Source organism: Kwoniella shandongensis, chromosome 12, assembly GCF_008629635.2.
Source record: "Kwoniella shandongensis chromosome 12, complete sequence".
Classification (NCBI taxonomy): domain Eukaryota; kingdom Fungi; phylum Basidiomycota; class Tremellomycetes; order Tremellales; family Cryptococcaceae; genus Kwoniella; species Kwoniella shandongensis.
In genome coordinates, this window is record NC_089298.1 from 710547 (window position 1) to 726367 (window position 15821).

The 15821-nt window shown below is 51.1% G+C and overlaps 4 protein-coding genes across 4 annotated transcripts; 3 read left to right on the plus strand and 1 right to left on the minus strand.

Annotated features, from left to right (window-relative positions):
* Positions 1-96: 96 nt before the first annotated feature.
* On the plus strand, positions 97-6459 carry CI109_106548 (uncharacterized protein; the record flags this gene model as incomplete). Its single annotated transcript, XM_032003901.1, has 9 exons — positions 97-1728; positions 1778-1844; positions 1899-2268; positions 2322-2408; positions 2464-2585; positions 2640-2887; positions 2937-3100; positions 3160-5342; positions 5399-6459. 9 exons carry the CDS (start codon positions 97-99, stop codon positions 6457-6459), a joined length of 5934 nt encoding a protein of 1977 aa, XP_031861899.1.
* A 518-nt stretch (positions 6460-6977) lies between these two features.
* On the plus strand, positions 6978-8775 carry CI109_106549 (uncharacterized protein; the record flags this gene model as incomplete). Its single annotated transcript, XM_032003902.1, has 2 exons — positions 6978-7799; positions 7915-8775. 2 exons carry the CDS (start codon positions 6978-6980, stop codon positions 8773-8775), a joined length of 1683 nt encoding a protein of 560 aa, XP_031861900.1.
* Positions 8776-8884: 109 nt separating this feature from the next.
* Positions 8885-10344, plus strand: CI109_106550 (uncharacterized protein; the record flags this gene model as incomplete). The annotated part of the gene is made up of 4 exons (XM_032003903.1): positions 8885-9463; positions 9538-10032; positions 10112-10213; positions 10294-10344. 4 exons carry the CDS (start codon positions 8885-8887, stop codon positions 10342-10344), a joined length of 1227 nt encoding a protein of 408 aa, XP_031861901.1.
* A 259-nt stretch (positions 10345-10603) lies between these two features.
* CI109_106551 (uncharacterized protein) lies at positions 10604-15333 on the minus strand (the record flags this gene model as incomplete). Its single annotated transcript, XM_032003906.2, has 10 exons — positions 10604-11279; positions 11469-11624; positions 11908-12103; positions 12219-12239; positions 12307-12413; positions 12580-12610; positions 12716-12999; positions 13296-13469; positions 13550-13967; positions 14037-15333. 10 exons carry the CDS (start codon positions 15331-15333, stop codon positions 10604-10606), a joined length of 3360 nt encoding a protein of 1119 aa, XP_031861904.2.
* Positions 15334-15821: the final 488 nt, after the last annotated feature.

Genomic DNA, 15821 nt, shown 5'->3' on the forward strand with positions numbered 1-15821 from the left:
TCACCACTACAGCTCGATACCCCTTAACCATCACCTCATGTCTCGCTGAATACTGTTCTTTGTCTCGCCGCAACTCACCGGAGATATATAACCACGATGCAGGTCTCGCTCCCACCTCCGCTTGTACCTGCGTCGTTACCGACAACGATGAATCATGTTCAGCAATCCGGTTCTTCGTCGACAACAAACGGGATAGGAAATGGTCAGCCCGCTCGGACTTTGCGTACATCGTCGAGATCCATCAAGCCTGTTCGACCCGCTAGCGAAGTAGTTACACCGAGTAAATCGAAACCCAACCATATAGCGTTTTCTCCTGCCGCTGTTGGTGCTGGAGCATCGACTGTATCGGGAGTCTCTCCGAAACAATCTCCGACCACGGAGCATCATCATCATCGACGTAAACCTACCTTCACGACATCACTCAGCTATCCAGAGTATCTCCCTGCGCCATCCCACTTTCAAGCAGAGGGCGAATTGCAGCGCAATCAACGTCGATCAAAAGTCGAAGCTCTGACAAAAATAGATCGAGCCGGTACGCCCATCCAGCTGAATGCTGGTCCGGCGGCTACTTCGTTCTTGCCCTCGTCAGCTCAGGGGGCTCACTTGAATGGTAGCTCTAGCGCAGCTATCGCTAACGGTGGTGGCAATGGCAATGGTGCTACTGCAGGACCATCGGTTTCCCGAAATCCACTTCACCGACCCGTCGCCTTAAACCCTCCCTTCGCACTCTCGACTGTACGAACCGAAGCCCCTCGACATCCACCTCGCCGATCTTCACCACGACTTTTCGGATTGGAGGAATGTCCTACCTTCTATCCGACTATGGAGGAATTTCAGGATCCGATGGGATATGTCGATTCCATCGCTGAGATCGGTCGTCAATACGGTATCTGCAAAGTTGTCCCTCCCGAGGGCTGGCAAATGCCGTTCGCGATCGAAACCGAGACGTTCCGTTTCAAAAGTCGGCTGCAACGTTTAAATCAGCTCGAAGCTGCTTCACGAGCAAAAGTCAATTTCCTCGAACAACTCTCCATGTACCACTTGCAACAAGGTGATAGCGACGTCTCCATCCCCCTGATCGATCGCCAACCGCTCGACCTCTGGAAGCTGAGAAAAGAAGTAAACAAGCTGGGTGGTCATTTAGTTCTTGATAGGACCAAGACTTGGGCGGACGTCACGGTGACGCTGGGACATAAAGCCGCTTGGCATCCTCAAGTCAGAGACGCTTACATGAAAATCGTCTTGCCCTTTGACAAATGGGCTGTTCGAGCGAAATCCGCGTCCGTCTCGCCACTCACGCCTCTCAACATGACTACCTCCAACGGGAAACCTGCCCCTCCGCCAGCATTTGCCACTAGCGCTCCGCCTTCGCCGAGCCAACCGCGAACATCTGGTCGTATGGGAGCGGTCAAGACGAGTCCTAGAACCCGTATGAACGGTGCCGTCGCCGCCGCGGCTCCTGGTATATTACCTCTCAAGACCGCTGAGCCATCACTGAACAGTGCTTCCTCCCTTCCTCCATCCGGCTCAAGCCGTCTTGATGCACCAGCCGAGATCGTTCGACCCAACTCGGCGGCTCCTTCCCTGCCATCATTGAAAATCAAGGTGCCGGGGTTCTCCAACAGGGATGGAAGCGAGAGCGAGCTCAGTGACGAGGACTCGTCTCTTTCAGATGGTTCACCAAGAAGGCCGGCCAAGGTCCAGACTCCGGAGTACCAGAAGGGAGAGGTAAGTGTACCCTCGTCTCGCTTGAGTGCAATGGCTAACATCAGTGCAGGTATGCGAGGTGTGTAGAGGAGGACATGCAGGTGACAAGATTCTGCTCTGTGATGGTTGTGATCGCGGTGCGTGTCTTGTCAAGTCGTCTGAGAATGTGTGCTAAAACTTCATTGAGATAGGCTTCCATATCTACTGCTTGGATCCACCTCTCGCTTCTGTCCCTACCAACGAGGAGTGGTTTTGCACTTCTTGCCTTCTCAGCCAAGGAGACGACTTTGGATTCGAAGAGGGAGAAGATCACTCCATCTCTTCCTTCCAAGCTCGAGACGCGGCCTTTTCGCATGCTTGGTGGAATCGACATCGTCCGCCTCCGTCACCTGGGTCGTCATCTGCTCCTGGCATAAACAGAAACCCGCTGGCCAGAAACTTCGGGAAAGCTGTTGTGACGGAAGATGACGTAGAAAGGGAATTCTGGAGATTGACAGAAAGTTCAACTGATACGGTCGAGGTGGAATACGGAGCGGATATCCATTCTACGACTCACGGAAGGTGAGTGGAAGGCCATGAGGTCGTCGTAGTATTGCAGCTGATGTGCTGCGTAGTGCTGGACCGACATCGGAAACGCATCCGTTAGACCCATATGCAACCGACCCGTGGAATCTGAACAACATGCCCATCTTGCCCAACTCGTAAGTACCATTGGACGACGACGGATTGCATAACAGAATGCTCACAACAGCTCAGACTTCTACGGTATATCAAATCGGATATATCAGGTATGACAGTGCCGTGGATATACATCGGTATGATGTTCTCGACGTTTTGCTGGCACAACGAAGATCATTACACCTACAGCATCAACTACAGTAAGCTATGTGCATACTTCCGAGTCGTGACAAAAGCTGATGACGATGCCGTAGTGTACTGGGGTGAAACGAAAACGTGGTATGGTATCCCAGGCGGAGATGCGGAGAAGTTCGAGGAAGCGATGAAATCCGAAGCGCCGGAGCTGTTCGAGCAGCAGCCGGGGTTGCTATTCCAGCTAGTGACGATGATGAACCCTGGTCGAATCAGTGAAGCTGGGGTCAAGGTCGTCGCTTGTGACCAGAGACCCAATGAATTCGTCATCACTTTCCCTAAAGCCTACCACTGCGGTTTCAACCATGGAGTGAGTGCACTCCCATTCGGAAGATAACTGGATGCTGATGATTGGTCAGATCAACATGAATGAAGCCGTCAACTTTGCTTTGCCGGACTGGTTGGCCGAGGGCAAACAATCGGTCAGGAAATATCGGGAACACCTCAAAGCTCCGGTCTTCTCTCATAACGAGCTCCTTATCACTGTTACACTATATTCCGAAACCATCAAGACAGCATTGTGGTGAGTTGGAAATGTGTACATGGATGTCCAGTGTGTTTCTGACAACAGGCACCTTATAGGATCAAGGACAGTCTCATCGAGATGGTTGAGGAAGAGAAACAACGGCGAGAGAAGCTGCGAGCCCGATATCCATCGCTGCACGAAACGCTCGTCGAAGATGACAGCCCCGAGGAGCAATACCAATGTGCGACTTGCAAAGCTTTCTGCTATCTCGCCCAAGTCACTTGCCCTTGTACAAAACTCGTCACATGTCTCGAGCATGCCGATCAACTGTGCGAGTGTTCCAAGTCGAAGAAGATGCTCCGAAAACGATACTCCGAGGCGCAATTGGAAGAGATACTCGAGGCTGTTGTGGCTCGTGCCAAGCAACCTGCAAGATGGCGAGAGAACTTCTATCGCGTGATGGAGGCGCCGCGGCCTACTCTCAAATCGATGAGAGGGTTGCTAGCAGACGCGGAAAAGGTGGCATATCCGATCGAGGAGGTACAGAGTCTGAGAGCTTTTGTGGAGAGGGCGAACGCTTGGATTGAGCGGGCTTCAGCGGTCACCACGAGGAAGACTACGGGGCGAAGACGTAAGGGAGGGAAAGAAAAAGACGAGGATGAAGATATGGTGGATCGAAGTCCCGAGGTCCTGACGGCTTTAGTAAAGGAAGGGGAACGTATGAGCTTCGATGCTCCCGAGACATTGCAACCACTGCGACAAATGCTGCTCTCAATCAACACTTTCCGATCACAAGCCTCCGACATCCTTTCTACACCGGAAGAGGAGCTGGATCTGGAGAAATGTCGACAGGTCATGATCCTAGGCGAGAGTCTCAATTTCGATCTTCCGGAAATACAAGCGATCGCGACCATAGTCAACCGTCTGGATTGGTTCAAGAAGGTCGAAGAGGAGGTGGACGACAGAATGTTGCAGTACGACGATACGGTCGAGCTGCTTGAACAAGCGGTGGAGTATGAGATCCCGGCAGAACATCCGACTATTATCGAGCTGATACGTCGAAGAGACAAGGGAAAGGATTGGTTAGACTCGGCAGACAAATTGCTTACTGCTCCAGTCATACAACTCGACGACATATCTGCCCTGATTGAGGAGCGAGAACCCACCACACCGGTGTCTGTGGATGTCGTGCGCCAAATGGAGAATCTTCGAAAGACTGTACAGAACTGGCAAACCTCGGCGAGAACCATCCTGGCGTCAAACGGTTCCACTGTCGCCGCGCAAAGACTGTGCAAGAATGTTCAATCCGCTTCTGCGCCCATCAATCGAGTTGAGATCCCCGAAATCGTGGAGCTGCAAGCGGAGCTCGACCATCATGCAAAATGGTTGAGCGAAGCCGCGAAAGTTCTCGACAACTCGTCGAGCAATGTAGCCAATCTAATCAACTATATCAAGGGCGAGTTTGATCAACACCTCAAACCGGATGATCTCGAGCCGACCGCCGTCTGTTTCTGTCGTCGACCACCACGACAATCGATGGTTACATGTCGCAATTGTCAAGGAGCATACCATGCCAAATGTGTCGATGTGCCGCCGAAAAAGGTCAACGAGCCTTTCCAGTGTGCATTGTGTATCAGAATCCCCAACGACGACGGTCCCTCGTTGTCCGACTTCGCCAATCTTGTCCAACCTTTTCGTTGGAATTTTGTCATCACCCCGCCCGAGTTCACGATCGCACAATCTATCGTAGAAGCGGCTTCCAACATTGGTCCAGATCTGATCAAGGTTGCGGATCCGAAGAACCAGGCCGAGCCTTGTCGTGATGTCGAAAAGATCCGAAGTCTACTACGAAAGATCTATACACTCCCGCTAGTGTTCGACATGATAAACACCGATACAAACGAGAGATGCGTTCTTATCGAATGGTTGTTCAGACGTCTCCAAGATGCCATCAAGTTCAAGGAGGGTTTACCTGGATCCGGTTCCGGTATCCAGGAGAAGACGGCGACAACGGAGAGAACGAGAACTCGAGGCAAGAAAGCGAGATTGATAATTGCCCAAGCGAGACCCCGACAATTCTGGTGTATCTGTCAAGAAGCTGGCTCGGAACCGCCTCTGGACAAGTTGATTACGGTGGAGTGTGCGAAGTGTGGACAAAACTACCATAGTAGCTGTGTAAAGGCTCCTCTGGAAGTGAGTGGCACTACCGAGGGAAAGGTGGGTTGGAGATGTCCTTGTTGCTGTGTGAAAGAGGCAAAACGATATCTGAAAGGTATCGATGTGAGGGTTCAAATGAAAGGTCAGTCGTCACTCTATCTGCTGATTCGCATGTTCTGACGCCGACCCCGATGACAGAACAATTCGGTACTGACGAGTATATCGACTACCGCTCTACAATTAACGATTATGCAGAACAACCCGTCATCGTGACATACCCTCCTTCGACAGAGGTCATTCTTCTCGAATGTACATCGTTCATTCCTCCGGTTTTACCAGAGGAAATCGGTACCGGGGAAGGCGTCGGTGGAGATGAAGGCGGACCCAAGAAGAAGAGGAAGATCAGAGCTTCGGATGTGGGATCGGTGGTCAACGGACATGGTCACAGCGAGTACTCCACACCGAAACTGAAGCACGAGCTTGCCCCGGTCGCCACCAGTGGAGGCGATAGTAGTGTCAACAACAATTACGCATACCCTTCGCCATCCCCATCGAGTCAGATTCGACCTGTTGACAGTTGGCGCAAGCCCACAGTAAATGGATCGCATCCCCCCGCCTCTTCCTCGATGGGAATCACACCGCCCATCTCTAGAACGATCTTTGATGCCGCAGCTCGAACTAACGGTACTTCCGCGCGGACAACACATCCATTCGCCCCAACCACGATTTCGCCGTACGCTGCAGTATCCGTCTACAGACCTACAACTGCTAGGGCTTTTGACGCTTCACCGCAAACTCCTGGTGCAGTGAGCCATAGCGCAACGTCGACACCATATATCAGACCACCTCCGCCGCACGTACTTCCGGAGGTATCTCAGCCTAGTGCACCCTCACCGACTATCGCTCCGCCGCCAGTCGACAAGACCCCCATCAATGGGACGATGACAAATGGGCAATCGGGCCACTTCAGTCTTTCAATTGGCAGCGTAAAGAGAAAACCCGATGACGAACGAAGTAGTCCCTCCGAAATCATTGTCGCTACAAATGGCGACCATACTTCCAAGCAGAGTCCGACGTTCGCCATCGAGCCAAACGGTGTTGACAGTAGACCCTCCCCTACTGTGTCTGGGGGAGAACGAAAGATGATCAAAGTCACAAACGCGATCGATCTCTCGCGAAGTAGTCCTCCGAAAGAGGAGGAGGGAGAGGCGAGGGAGAGGGTGGGGAGCAGTCCAGAGAAACCGATTGTGATTGACTAAGCCAAATGGATGTTGAATGAGCCTGTTAGTGAAATCAGGGGTGCTTGTGCAAGCGACGGATTGGTGGAGTGGGAGTATGTGATGTCAAGGTTTAAAACTAGGTTATTCTTTTCGCTATATCCTTTTCTATTCTATACTGTTTTTGTTCTTTTCATCGTTTCATCGTAGCATACATGATTATGCCTATCTACTGGGACGAGTTGCGGTGGTTACATCAGATTCTAAGTTTATAGTGTATGTATATAGGAGAGGAAGAGATGAATGTAATATAGGTTCTGGTTCAAAAACGCGTCAAAACGAGTTCGTTGCAGAGTGATTTTTTGCTTCCGGTCAAAGTCGACGCGAGTGAATTGATCTCGATGATGGATGAACATTAAGTTGATTGATTTCAGCACCACTTCCTTCGTTCCATTCGCTACCTCATCTCGGACCACTCGTATAGCTCAGTCGAGAGGAGCTGATCAGCTCGGATGGTTCTGTCAAAGCAATCGCGCGTCAGCTCATGAGATACAGCTAGCATGTCCGATCCAATACCTCATCGACCCTCGATGACATCTTCATCATCTGATGAACCGTTGATCATCGATCCGCCAGCCCATCTCTCTACTCCGAATAACAAAGCCAAGCGTAATGCGCGAGCTGGACCTTCTTCTACTTCGAAAAGTCGTTCTGTCCCTCGTGCCTCAGGTCCTCGTTCGTCGATCGGCAAGGGGAAAGTATTGGTCGAAATAAATAGCGATACAGACGACGACGAAAAAGAGGCAAGAAGAAATGGCAAGGTAGACGTGAACACTGTAGATCAAGAAGGGGATGAGGATGATGACGATCCAGTGTTTGTGGGGAGTAATGGTCGTTTGAGTGAAATTGCGGAGAGGTACAAATTTAGACCTACATTCAACAAATCTCTTTCGTCAACATCTACTTCGGCTTCGACTGCGCGATTACAGGCCCGTGCCAATGGCAATGGGAGTGAGAGTGGGAGTGGGAGTGGGGCGATACCTAGATCGAAATCGAAATCGGGGACTGTATCAAGATCACCTTCAATAGGAGTCGCTTCGTCTTCGCTACTGCCAACAACTACACCTAAACAACGTACGAAAGCCCCTACAACGGCGACGAAGAAGAGTCGACTAAAATCCATTGCCATTACCTCTCAGAAGCAGGAAGATACATCCCAACCCCAATCCCAACCTCCCCCGCTACCACTCTTACCGGATTTGGCGTTGGAACCGTTACCTGTACCGAACTGGTTGGGGAAGACTGCGGTACTGTTGCAGTTACCAGGATGTGCGGTATGTAAAGTGAGATTCAAGAAGTCGGATTCAGGAGCTGCGAGATGGGTGAGCCACCGTTCCCTTGGTAGTAAAGCGGTCTTGTCTTTCAATTGCATTTCTTCTAAAAGGCCCTTATGTAGATCTTCGTGACGCTGACGATTGCGTATCTCTTGTCTTACAGAGACACATGTCAGCCTGTCGACCACCACTCTATCGTCCACCGAACCCACCACCCAACCTACAACTTCTCATCCATCAAGCCCTACACGATCTTGCTAAACCTGCACACCCCACTTCTCTCCTCGACCTACACGTACGTTCAGCTTCAAAGGATAAGGATTCGCCCGTCAAAGGTTCTGGAGCGCCCTCTGGTTCGAGAAAGGGATTGGTCGGTCTGGCGAGTGTCACGCTTGTCAAGCCGACAGATGAGAGAGGCGAAGGATGGGGTGAAGAAGTGAGGGAAAGGATAAGAGAGTGGATAGGACCTTCGAGTCCTGTATGTGAAGATCAGGACGAGACGCCGTTCCACTTTGTCCCCGTCGAAGCAGAGGATACGGAACAGGAAGAGAAGGGTGTGGATTTACCTGGTACACAACCGCTTGGCGAGAGTTCGTTAGCTCAGATCTACGGCAAATCCTCTCGTGGAAATTCGCACTCGCCCTCTCCAACGCCTAGCGGTTCGACTCATCTCAGTCTCACAACCGAAGACGAAGACGACGAGGACGAAGTAGATCAAGAAACACCAGAAGATCAACTTCCAGAAAGTCCACCTCGGATTGAAGAAGAAGAACTGCACATCCCGCCACCATCTTCGCAAAAACGTTCGCGTTCAACATCGATGCGCAATTCGTACAGCGATGATGAATCTGACTCCGAGGGAGAGCCAGAACCCTTTCGGAAGTGGGGAGATTTGCGAGTCGACGGGAATCTCTCCGGACGAAATGGTTCGACAGCCGCAGGACTTGCAGCTGCAAGAGGCTGGGGGGCAGGACGGGGAAGTGAGGAAGGTATCTTTGTTGCATGGGGAGGTGGAGGACGATGATGTAATTGTTATAATGGACAACGAGGAGCCAGACCGCATCCGGACGGAAGCTTCAATGACCTCACCGAGTATCCGGAAGTCCGCATCGTACAACACTCCAGGATCAAACATGTCAATCACACCTCGGGCAGATACGAGTCTACGAAGACGAAGAGCTCCTTCCGCCACACCAACTCCGACCCCTCTACCTGTAGCTGGACCGGCTCTCGCGTCAATGCCCATCGAGATTGTCTCGTCGTCACCTTCGGATGAGGAGGCAGACGAATGGGTAAACCAGAATTGGGGAGACGACGCCGTCATGTCATGGGAAGGGGGCAAAATTGGAGATGAGGAAGACAACGGGTCCGTATCGTCCGTCGCTGCAGACGAAGCAGGTGTAGATGAGGAAGAGTGGGGAAGGGAGGCGTATCTACAGTGGGGATGGCAGGGAGAAGGGGAAGGAGGGTATTTGACCGTCACTAGCGGTGATAGCGAGGAAGAGGAGGAAAGGGAGACCATCGAGATCCAGTCAGACCACGACGACGATGTTGATGAAGAGGAGGAAGGAGACCAGGAAACAGTGGAGATACGTTCGCATGACGGGGGAGAGGAAGAGGAAGAGAAAGCTACGTTAACAATCGAAAGCAAAGAACAGCTAGTCGGTCGAGGTATGCCAGATTACACCTCATGGGAACTGAAGAAACTACAAGTGAGCGCGGACATTCTGGATTGTTCTGCCTCCTCGTATGGAGAACTTCGGCTGACTTGCATTTGCCTTAACAGAAGTTGGTAACGAGCTATGGTTTCCGCACTAGCAATGACCACAAGTCTCTTGAAAAGATTGCCGTAGATTGCTGGCGAGCGATCTATCCGCCTGCGCCTGTGCCTTCAATCCCTGCACTTTTCACCTCAAAAAGCGAACGACCGAAAGCCAAATCGAAAACTGTAAGGACACGAGAATCGTCGACTACGTCCATCTCGTCTGCTGAGATGCCATTGGCAAATATCAAGAAGAAGGGACGGAAAGCGGTGTCCGTTGCGAAGGCGAAGGAGCCAGACTATGAGGTAGTAGGAAGTAGCGGAAAGGTTCCCAAATCCACGATTGAGACACCAAAGGGCAAAGCTATCGGCAAGGGCAAGAAGAAGGCAATACAGCCGGAGGAGGAGACCGGAGTGCAGATCGAGGAAGAAGTCGAAATTGTAGACGATTTGAGCTCTCGGTTCTTCGACATGATAAAGAATGATAAGGAGCTCTATATCCGAATCCTTCGATACGAAGTAAGTTCACATTCTCACCTCATCTAGTCCTGATTCAGTGTAAGATTTGGTCATGAGCTGATGTTCGTACTGTTCTTAGCCAATAAGCTTTGACGAATTGATCAGTAAAGGTTTTGCAGCTGGGATCGATAAGTTGAAACGAGGTTGGAAGAAGGATTTGAAACGATATCTCGATCTTCAGGTGAGTGTGAAGTGTCCCTCAGCCCAGAAGGCGTGTGTAGTAGTGCAAGTCACTGACACGAAGATGATTTGTGATGACAGAGCATAACGTACTTTACAGAAGACCCGACAGGGCAACGACGACGACATTGATCGGGTGACGACACAGTAACGATTTTCACGACGGATAGTTTTTTTTTTTGTTTGTGGCATTTGTACCATACTATTGGATTGTATAAGACACCTTTTGTTGCATTGCATTGCTTTCTTGTACTGCTTATGTATTGTACATGCACACGCACTACTGTATCTACCGATCACATTCTCTGTCGTCCTCATTTCTCATTCATACCTACAGGAACTCCTGCAGCCACAAGCGCAAGACATCCGCTTACAGTACATATCCCCCCTCTCACCTCCTCAACCTGATCACGGGCTCACCATATGTCCTTGGTCTAGCACCCGGTGTCCAGATAGTCGGAGTAGCACAGACGAAATGGATTTCCCAATCACCTGCTCTTTCTCCTCTTCTGACTTCCGCTTCGCGATATCGCCTTCTCTTCTCTCTTCTTCTGATCCTATCACGTTCTGACGCTCTGTATTCTCTTTCGAGTCGCGGGAGATGTAAGTCGGAATGACGAGCTTGACGTTCTTCCTCTTCAGAAGTGTATCCACTCCAGATACTCCCGTGACTCGGTCTTGAACCCCGTCCACCTCCACCTCCACGTCCCCTCCTACGGGTATGAGAACGATAAAGCGAATCATCGTCGTCGTCATAATCACTCTCATCATCACTCCATTCTTCAGCGTGTGAGAAACCCCTTTTGGTAGTCATCGGTTCTACAGGTGGCGGAATCACTTTCTTCCCATCTTGAGCTGCATAGACTCTGATTCCGCGAGGAGCGAAGAACGCAACAGCCCAACTTGCAAGTAAGGAATGGACCGCATCGGATAGGATAGGTTCGGGTCCATAGCCAGTGTCTCCTAGAACGGACGAAGAGTCGCGATGGTGGTGGAGGTGTCGATGGATGAGGGAGGTACGTGTCGAATGGAGAGATTCACGAGATAGGTCGGTAATGAATTTGAACCTGCCATGTAGGAGGAAATCAGTCTCGTGGCGGACATGATGCAGATAGCTAATGGTTTCCAAATATTGGACCAGACAACAGGACACGATACCACTGTATCGCCTGTGTGTGTCGAGGATCTCAAAGACAGCGACCATCTTCTCACTTCACGCGTGTCTGAGTGATACTTCGAACGTAAATGCCACTCACCAATCATCGTTGCCGACACCATGACTGACCAGCTCGGGGGGCAACACTAATTGATGAGGATGATTCAGATTCTTCGCAGGGAGCGAGAAAGCTTCGAACGGATCGTATCGGAAAAATGAATCGGCTTTGGCTGGCGGTCGATCGAAGCATGCTGGTCTGGAAGATATCATACCAAAGAATGAGTATGCATTCTCCCGTTTCTGCTTACTGTGCAAATCCCCATACGCATACGAAACACATCCATCTCTCCCTAATCCACCACGACGTTAGGACCCCACACTTCCCCTCTCGCCCCCCGTCCACTTTGCAGGTACAGACCAAAAGCGTCCCCTACTTCAACCTCTTCTTAACCTTTTCCTCCGGGATCACCTCCCATCCTCTCGGATCGACCGGATCACTCTTCGCACTCAACAAATAATAATTTCGCCAACCAACATACTGATCAGGTCTTCCAGTCCCTCCACTCCCAGTTCCCGTCGTACTTGTTCCACTTGAAGATGAGCGCGAGCCTGTGAGTGGCACCATTTGGGATTGTGCGTTACCTGCCGGTGCGGACTGTGCGGTCGCTGGGACTGGAGGAGCTGGTTGAGCGTTCGCTCCTGCTCCAACGAGAGGTCGACCCCATCCGTCCCATCCTGCGAAAAGTCGGAGGTGTGTCAGCACGAGTGGACACAATCCACAGTCAGCATGGAGCAAAGTATCGGGTGGTCGGTTGCGGAGGTTGGCTACGTAGGGAAAGTTTCGAATCACCTTCAGGCAGCTCGGGCGGTACTGTATTCACTCATCATCAGCGACGACGTCTTCCACTATCACTTCGAGTGTTAGAGATACCACTTACGCATCCTACCATACTGGTCGAAGCCTTCTTGGCCAGGTCGTGCGATGAACGGTAGCCCGAATGGCATTGGCGGCAGTGCGGACGGGTCGGGAGGTCGATACGGTTGACTAGAGAGCGATATTAGCACGATCTCTCCTGATGAGATCACTTGCCATGAGGTAGTGATGTAGGTAGGCAACGGGGGCGAGGGGGCGAGGGCGAGTGTCACGCTAAGGAGAGAGGAGAGGAGGGGGATGTATGGGGATACTATAGTAGCCGCGGAACAACTCATACCTTGATCCCACACCACCTGGTCCCGCAAAATCTGCAGCAAAATACAATCGTTCGCACATCAATACATGTTTATTGGCCTATGCACCATCTTCCCATCACATCCCTCCTCCTAGACCAGCTGGACCCATCTGCGTACCTCTTCCTAGCATATCTCTTCCGAATCTCCCAGGCATCGAATTGATATATCCCATCCCTGGCATACCGGGTACGACACCAGGTATAGGAGCTGCCATTGGCATTCCCATACCCATCGGCATACCCATAGGCGGCATCATCCCCATCCCCATCCCCATACCTCCCATACCCATACCCATCATGGGGTTCATCATCATAGGTGGTGGACCGAACATTGGTGGACGAGAAGCGATCAATGGTGGTGGTCTTTGGAAAGTTTGAGGAAGTGGTGGTGGGTAAGGAGGACTATGTAAGATGTATGTATATAAATACGGAAGATGTATAAGAAGTACAAGTATATATATATATATCATATAACGTTTGATGAACAAAGGAGCAGAGAACAAAGTTGATCGATCCAGAGAACGTCATAAGTGGTCGTAGTGTTTCATAAACGTCAGCTTTGACCTGTTTCAGGGCGCACTGTGTGTGTGTGTGTATGCGTATGTGTGGGAAGGGGGTCACGTTGGATAAAGGCACCCGTTGCAGGGTTTTTGCCTTGACGATCAAAAGTTGAGACAGAAGATGAAACGATCACTCACCCCATCCCCATCCCCATCCCCATCCCCATTCCCATGCCCATACCACCCATTCCAACTCCTGCGCTTGACCCTACACCAGGTAGCATTGGGGGACCCTGAGTACTGTTCATTCGATTATTGAATCGTTCTTTCGCTTGTTGTTCAATCTCAGTAGGTGCTGGAGGGTATGCATACCTTTATTCAAAGGCGCAATGTATATCATCAGCAACCATTCATCCAGTGCGGTACCTTTATGAAAAGGACACGACACTCACCTTTCGCTTTTCGGTGGCGGCAAAGCTCCTCCGACCGGTTTATAGGGATTACCAATACCGGCTGTACGAGCACCTTTATGCTTCTCCTTCTCCTTATCCTTTTTCTCCCGTTTCCGCTTCTCCTTGTCACTTTCCACAGGGACCAAAGCACCACCTTCCCCAGTATCGAGGCCGAGTCCTTTGACACCTGTATGATCACGAAGTCTAGCATGCAGATGTTCGTTACCGTGCGCATCTCGATCGAGTTGGGCAGACAGAGTGACGATGGTCTTAGGTCCTTGAACAGTAGTAGGAGCTTGAGGAGCCGTAGTAGCTGGAGCGCGAGGAGGAGATGCGGTTGCGGTGGTACGATGTGCCGGTGGGGAAAGTTTCTTCTCGCTTGGAGGGGGAGTACGTTGGATCAATGCCTGGTAGTCAACTGTATGCAGAATATCAACGCTGTGATCAAGACAACAGGAAGTTCATAAGGATCAGACGCCGCACTCACCAATTGGGATTGGTCTAATTCCACCCTTCGTCCCGGGCAATCTCTGACTAGCCGCCCTCGGCGCCATACGTCCAACACCTTTCGTAGTAGGTCCTCCAATAGTCGTAGCGGCAGTATCGACATCTACCGTTTCTTGCGCCTTGAGGGGGAACGATATAGTCTCCACAGTGGTAGTTTCGACAGTCGCTTTCTCCGGCGAGCTCTTCCAGAAAGGCATTCTCATCTTTGATGCTAGTGCTGGTGTAGGTGTAGGCGGGACCGAGACGATAGTAGGTATAGGCGATGGAGGTGGAAGAGTCTTCGAATTGGATTTGATAGATTTCGCTTTACCTGGGGTTGCAGTTGCAGCTGAAGGTTCAGGCACGTTCTCGACGTAGTGCGAGTGGGAGCTTGAGCTTGTCTCGACGACTTTTTGGGGAGACGCGGGTCGCCGTTTGACGGTAGTTGTAGTAGTCACAACCTTTGTCTCTTCGACAACTTCCTCTTCTTCCGTTGTCTGGCCTTCCGCAATCAGTTGAGTTGGTGGTTTGGGAAGTTTCGATTTGGAAGATGGAGCAGGACTTCTGGTAGTAACAGTTGGAGCTCTACTAGCTGGGAGGGGGATCTCCGCCGGGACGACAAGAGGTGTAGCAGGTGGTGCGAGTGGTTCTGCGATTCTTATGGGAGGAGCAGGTGCAGGCGACGGAGCAGGTGCAGGCGACGGAGTAGGAGCAGGAGCCGCTGGTTGAGGGATGGTGACGTTGACGATGACTTCTGGGTGATGGTGATGTGATCGGTGAGACGGGGCAGGAGAAGCAGGTATCACTGTAGGCGCCTTGACCAATGACGGATTGGTTGGTGCTTTGACACTCGGTGCTTTGTTTGTTGGCGCTTTGACAAATGGAGGTACTTTTGTGGTGATTGGCGCTGGTGCTGGTGCAGCAGTCACTACGGCGACCGTAGGTGCCTTCGCAGGGACAGCGACGACAGTCGGAACCTTCTTCACAGACGGTGCTTTCGCACTACCCGCTCTACTCTTGGCCGCACCAGCAGCAGCACCAACAGATGGTGGCGTAACTTCTGTCGCAGGTATATTCTTGACCTCTGAAACTTCATCAATCTCCTTCTTGGTCTCTTTCACATTACCATCCGAATCGACAGATCTGGCATAATGCGAATGATGATGATGATGCTCGTGGTCGTGATGATGGTGCAATGAACCGGGTCTTGCTTCCTCTTCTACCGCTGGTGGTTCGATGGAGTGGAGTGAAGGGGGTTTCGTAGATTGGGTTTGGGCCTTGTTTTTGTTCTTGGCCATGGTGAGAAAGGAGGCCGGTGAGAAGCGCGGGATTGACAATGGAGTGAAGAAGAGCTGCTGTGCTGCTATATCAGAAATAGCATAAGCGCAGAAGAGTCCGAGTTAACTCAATTAGTCATAAGAGTGTCCTTTGGTGCGACTATGAGCTGGAGAGCGATTGAAAGAAGTTGGGCAAACAATAAGAGTTAGTTGGGTCAAATGATGCTAGTCGAAGCTGAGGGAGTGAGGGTAAGTAACATCCAAGTCAGACACGAGGAGTAAGTGTGATGATGAAGAGACACACTACACTGTAGCATCAAGGAACGTGTAAGAGTGAACCGGATCCGTGTTTGGTTCGTGTCCATCATATACAAAAGCAAAGGGCCCTTTGACGCAGGGACGTTTGATGACAACAAAGGGGGGGCAAAAAAAGAGAGTGTTTCAGCGCGACTACTGCTTCTCATTCGTCAGGAACAAGTAGTGATGTATCCGTGCATCCATCTTGGGTT